Here is a 6,335-nt window from a genome sequence, read left to right on the forward strand (position 1 = left end):
TCGTGGTCTGCCTCCGCCTGCTGGTTCACCAACCTTGGTAACTGGACTTCAGTGCTTGAGCAGTACCCAGAGTGCTTCACACTGTCAAGCACATTCACCCAATCACACACCAAAGGAGCCATTTGCTATGCAAGGCGCTCAGTCCGTCCACTGGGAGCAGTGTCCAGCTCGAGGACATGTGGAGATGGGAAACCGAACAAACAACATTCCAGTTGTGAGACCAACCAAGCCACAGTCCCCACAACCTTGAAAAATCCCATCAGGAGTCTTTTTTTTTCTTTCTCCCGCTGTGGCTTCCTGTTTTGAGCTCCACTCTTCTTTTTTTTTTGTCTGACATTTTGCCGTCGTATGACAGTGACTCAGCGTCAACAGCTGACAGTGGTGCATGTAAACCAAACTGACCCATGCCTGCCCAATCAGCTGCTTGGTCTTTGTTTTAATCTTACATTACTGTGTAGAGGCTACTCTAAGTTTTCAGTGAAGTATACTGGAATTGTCAGAAATAGTCCTACTGTGTATGACATGGACCTATCAGAGGCCCCTGCACACGTGGGGCCCGTAGGATTCAGCCTTTGCGTTAATCCACACTTGCTGCATAGAGGCAGGTGTTGGGTAATGTCCTTGTTGTGTACGTGAACTCAGCCAACCTTACAGCAGCTGCACACATGATTGTTTCTTCATCTTCTGCTTGGTTTATTTTGGACCTGTTTCCATCAGCTGACTCGACAGAGTGGACAGATGAGAACTTTGGTTCTGGACATGTGAAACTGCAGGTGTGAGTAAATCAGCAGGAGAAACAGTAGGAAAGTGGCAGAGAGGGTGAAGGAGTGGAGGAACAAATTATTCAGACATGGAAAAAAAGAAAGAAAAAAACAAGTGAGAGTGCTTAAGGAGAAGTGGAAAGCAGTTTGAGAATGATGGGGGAGTGTTTCACTGATTGGTTTGCCGATCACATGGTGATATGATGGCTCGTTTTTCATCAAGGCAGACAACTGCAGGCTTGAAGTCATTAAAGAACATGAGCAGCAGCAACATTTTCATAGAGAACCAGTTTGATACTCTTCTGTCAGTAAGTGTGCCGTAATCGTGACACATTTATTCCTATACAGAAGGTTTAACAGTTCATCTGAGGACGTTCCGTTTCCTTTCCCGACATACACAGGAGATCATACCGATGGAGCAGAACATCAACAAACAGAGAGTTTAATGTTCAATAAATCTGAGTGCTGAAACTTGTGAACAATTTCTAGCATAAATGGAGGTCGAGGTCACAGCTGATGCTGGTTCATTCTACAAGGGAGTCAGACGATGTTCGATTCTGACTGAACCACAACACACTTCCGTAATAAAACCTTACTGACATGATTTTGTTGGACTGATAAATCTACTGTAGCGTTTTACGTTACACTATGGAGGACAGCCTCGCTTTTCAACCACTCGAGTGCACTTATGTTTGTGTTTGTTGTCTAACTTTGACAATGCAGCAGGCGTTTCTTTCCCGGGCTCCCGTAGTCCTTCTGGTATGTGCAACATTACGATTGAATTTACTGTGTGCACTGTGAAGCAGAGAGTTTCCCACCAAGAATGTGAACAAGAGTTTACATCTTCTAGCAGATTCGCCTGATAAAACTCAAAACTAAGTCAGTTGTTGTATCTTAGGTTTGGACAAAATGAAAAAGATAATAAAATTAGCAAACAGAAACTGGTTTGAGGGCATTTCACTAAATGATGACAGCAACCATAACAATCCAACTTGGTCCCACCTGTCCATATGAATGACCATGTTCTCCTATTGTTAATGTTTTCAGCTGTTAGAGGTGTGGTTACATTACAGAAGCAAAACCCGCCCACTAGTGGCCCAGTATGAAAATGACATCCGATTCAGTGTTGGTCATTTCCATCTGGACATCAACTATTCTGGAAAAAAAAAAAAATGCAAAAACAACACATTTTCACTTAAACTGTTGCTAAATGGCACCTCAGATTGTGAAATTTTCGGATTTTTTTTTTAGTCTATTAACTGCTACACCATGCACCTCAGAATAAAAGTAGACTGAGAATGTGGATGTGATTTCTCCTCCTTGGAAGTCTGCAAACAATTGTAATGTGCAGCACTGCTGTCTGTTGAAATATTCTTGCATGCTGCATTTCAATTGGTTGTTAGTAACCATGGGTTGGAGCGTTAGACTTGAGGTGTAATTTCATCCACAATCAATGAATATATCATATTAATCATCGTATGATCCAGATCAATGTGTCAATCAATAAGTATCACAGTCACATACCTCAAGTGTTGATTGGTGTGGAATGGTAGGTGTCAGTGCTCACAGTACGCAGTGAATTCGTGTGATAAGTAAGAATGGTGAGCTCAACTCAGCTATCAGCAGGTTTTGTTGATATTGTTGTTTGGGCCAACAATGCACTGGCCTTGGCACTGAGTATTTGCCAAAAAAAAAAAAAAAAAAAGCTTGACATACATTTATTATTTTTCTCAAAAACAGGCTTGTTTTTTTATGCTGTATTTAAAAAAAAACACCTAATGATGCTGGATTCAGGCACAGGTGGACACAGCCGTCTGCAGCGGAGCTGAATTTCTCCACATCACTGGACACTCTTTAAAAGTGGTGCTTGCTAAGAAGAGCCTTCCAGAAACTCCTCTGCAAAGGATTATATAAGAGTGTGTGTTTTGTCTTCAGGCTGCTCACTGGACTCTCCTCAAAGTCTGTTGAATCCATTCTTCTGAAAACAAAATAAACTCTATTCCTGTCGTCTTCCGTTGTGTTACTGAGCATTTAGTGTGGACTTCTTTGGATTTTTCGGTGGTTTACTTGAAATATTGTCTTGTAAGCAGATCCTTAGAGTCATGCAAGAGTCTGAGACCAGACTCGGCCTCGGGGAAACTCTTCTTACTGTACGACATGTGGTGACACATTTTGAGAGACCATATTGTTTGGGTTAAGAAAAGGATAAATTCACAGCGTGTAGCCTCAGGGTGTGTTCACACCTGTCAAGTTCTGTCTGGTTAAAGCAAACCCTGATGCGAGTGCTGCATCGCTGCGGGCCACCTGTGGGCGTAAGAATGCTGTCTCCACAGCAAGTTGACTAATCTCTGGTGAAGCTGAACTGAGTTTAACGGAATGCAGCAGGCCAAACAGTTCAACACGTTCCTGTTTTCCTGCAGCTTCTCACTGCGTGGAGCTCGGCACACATCAACACTGTGGTCGTCACGTCCTTGGATATGTCACAGCAGCTGTCAACCATGAGTTTTGTGTGCGTGAAGTGGAAAAAAAGTTAGTTTTTTTTTAAATTGCTTTTGCTTAATACCTGTCTGTGACCATTTTCAACAACTTAATTTCATCCAGCTGCGTCGCAGTGAGGAACAGCTTCATAGATTTACTGAACACATGTTGTTGCCGTTGGTTTTTGACCTTGTAGGCAATGTTGCAGCGTCGTCAAAGTTCAGGATTGTGTATCAGATGTCTAGAGGCTTCATCCTGCATGACAGTGGTCAGTAGAATGGGATTTTCTTTTCTTTTGAAAGGATGTTTTTATGCTATTTTTGCAGCGGTTTTGAACCACCCCAAGGTCAACATCAATTGATTTCCATGATGCTCTCTGTGCTGCCCTCTTGCTCCAATCCCATCATGCTCTATTCAGGCAATTTGCCATTTCTCACAGAAGAAGAAATCAGGGAGGCTCTTCTCAACCCGTCAAAGCTTCTTTTTCCTGCAGCTGCAGGGAAGACGAAACAGTCTTAAGTGGAATGGTAGGAAGACAGGCACTGCTCAATTTGAGTCTCCGAATTGTTCATTAACAAGGGCAGATATGGTGGGATGTCTTTGATTGTCTAACATGAGAGCTATCAGCAAAAAGTGACCAACACTCGCTGACTTCAGCTCATCTGTATTTTATATTATGGAGATATAAAAGTCCACGGTCTGGTCGCAGATTGTAATCTGGAAGTCTCTGTTTTTACATGTTGTTTAGACGGTCTGATTTACTTCTCTTCCACTTGGAGATCTGATTTTCTTGTTGAATGTTAAATAAAGTGACCACATATCATAAGTGAACTTATCTATCCCACAATCCTTTGCACTGTTTATGCCTTCCACATTGTGGCTCCTAACTGTGATTAAAACACTGAATATTTCCTGTCTTGGCTCATTTAGCTGATAACCAGCTTTATTGTGTGGTTCCCTCTCCAGCTGTGTGCTGGATCAGGAGGAGACGTGCACGCTGCAGCTGCTCAAAGCTGTTTAACACAACTTTCTGGCATGAATGCAAAACACCTTTGCATTTATTCCAGAGTTTATCGGTTAACTAATTGTCACGATAAAATACGTGTTGGCTCATCCTGATTGCTGTTCTTTTACGGTCATGAAAATAAAAGTTGTAGTGACAGTGTTTTCTTTCCAACAGGCTGGCCATTTTCCAACACTGTCTGCAAGATGAGTGGATTCATTCAGGGCGTATCTGTGTCTGCATCAGTTTTCACCCTGGTAGCCATTGCTGTTGAAAGGTTGGTATACACAGAAGCAAGAAAAAAAACAACATTTGACTGTTTTTAAACTTACTGACGCCTATATGATTTGGATGTGATCGACTGCCGATCGGCAGAAGCATAATGTATAAAGAAAACAAAAACAAAAACAAAAGACAACAACATAACTGTTCAGCATCATACGTTTCCTGGTATTTCATTTAATAGCATTAAATATTGTGTTTGTCTGTACTGGCTGCAGATCAAATCACATATTATACAGGGCATATGAAGGAAAATAAAGCACTTGAAAACTTTCGCTCGAATATTTATCCTGTATATTTGTTCCATAAAAAAGACAGAAATGTCGCCCTGTTAGCACTGAAATCCTTGGAGAGGCAAGCTGGTGATAAAAATGTACCAGGACTTTGTTACAGCGTAATGAGAATTATCCAGTACAGAGAACTGTGTGCCTTTCATGTTATTCCTTTGTCTCCTTCAGGACTAATTACTTGCAATGTCTGCCTTTACTTGTCTATCAGGTTCCGCTGTATCGTGTATCCTCTGCAACCCAAGCTGACTCTGTGTGTTGCCAAGGCAGCCATCGCTTCAATCTGGGTGTTGGCCGTGGTGATCATGTGTCCTGCTGCGGTGGCGCTGACTGTGGAGAAAGTTCCTTTCCATTACATGGTTCACAACAACGACTTCAATCACACGATCCCTTTATACACCTGCTACGAAGACTTCGCCAACCCCGAGATGAGAAAGGTCTACACGGCCGTTCTGTTTGCCCACATCTACCTGCTGCCCCTCACAGTGATCATTCTGATGTACGGAAGCATCGGGGTCAAACTCTGCTCCTCCGTGGTCGCCAACAGGGAGCCGCAGCTGGCCAACGCCACAGTCCAGGTGGGAGGCAGGAGACGTGGGCATGCCATGGTGTCGCAGAAGAAGATTCGAGTGATCAAGATGCTCATCCTGGTGGCTCTGCTTTTCATGCTGTCGTGGCTGCCTCTCTGGACCCTCATGATGATGACAGATTATGCAGGCTTGGACAGATACCAGCTGGACCTTCTCACCAGTTACATCTTCCCCTTTGCCCACTGGCTGGCGTTCTCCAACTCCAGCGTCAACCCCATCATCTATGGCTACTACAATGAGAACTTCAAGAGAGCTTTCCAGGCAGTGTGCAAGACCAGGCCCTTCTGCTGCTTCATCTATTTGTGGACTGCAGTTGCCAGGTGGGGGAGAAGAAGGATGTCTGTCCAAGCACCTTGCAAAGACGGCGACTTCAGAGATAACTCTAACAATCACAACCACTTTGTCATGGGAATGAGAAATCGAGTTCACAACGACAACAAGTTGAGTGACAGTTTAGAAGAGAATAAGAGCACGAGGGTGCGGTGTGTGGTGGTCCACTCAGGGAGTCAGCTTGGTGATCAGACCTTGGAAATGATGGCTGTGCACAAGAAAAACACCAGCGGGGATGGATCAAATGTTAGCTCACTTGCAGTTTCAGTGCATCAGGCATGGGACAACTGAATATAACAAGCCAAGGCCATACTATGAGGCATTTCCAATCACTCTAACCCTAACCCCAAGGTAAACAAAATGATAAAATCATTACTAGAACCAGCAATGTTTACTGTGTTCTTTTCAAATATTCACACGTCCAAAATTCCCCAACTTCAGATTTACATAATGATTAAAACACTGAGCTCAACTCGACATCAATCCCCAAGGGGAAATTCCTTTTTTGTCTGCACTTACCCCTCCTTTTTCTAGGATGTGGAGGTGCAGCCATGTTCCAGCACCCCAGGGAGGAGATGGAAGTCAAGGGTCTTGTTCAGGGATG

General features: G+C 43.4%; 1 protein-coding gene across 1 annotated transcript in view; it reads left to right on the plus strand.

The window, feature by feature from the left end:
• npffr1l2 (neuropeptide FF receptor 1 like 2) overlaps positions 1-6,022 on the plus strand; it is a 51,253-nt gene extending 45,231 nt beyond the window's left edge. The window contains exons 2-3 of the mRNA XM_030104999.1: positions 4,420-4,519; positions 5,023-6,022. Of these exons, the coding sequence (XP_029960859.1) occupies positions 4,420-4,519; positions 5,023-6,022 (1,100 nt within the window). The remainder of the gene's footprint in view (positions 1-4,419; positions 4,520-5,022) is intronic.
• The last annotated feature ends 313 nt before the right edge of the window (positions 6,023-6,335 follow it).

The sequence above is a fragment of the Salarias fasciatus genome, chromosome 12, assembly GCF_902148845.1.
Source record: "Salarias fasciatus chromosome 12, fSalaFa1.1, whole genome shotgun sequence".
Lineage (NCBI taxonomy): Eukaryota > Metazoa > Chordata > Actinopteri > Blenniiformes > Blenniidae > Salarias > Salarias fasciatus.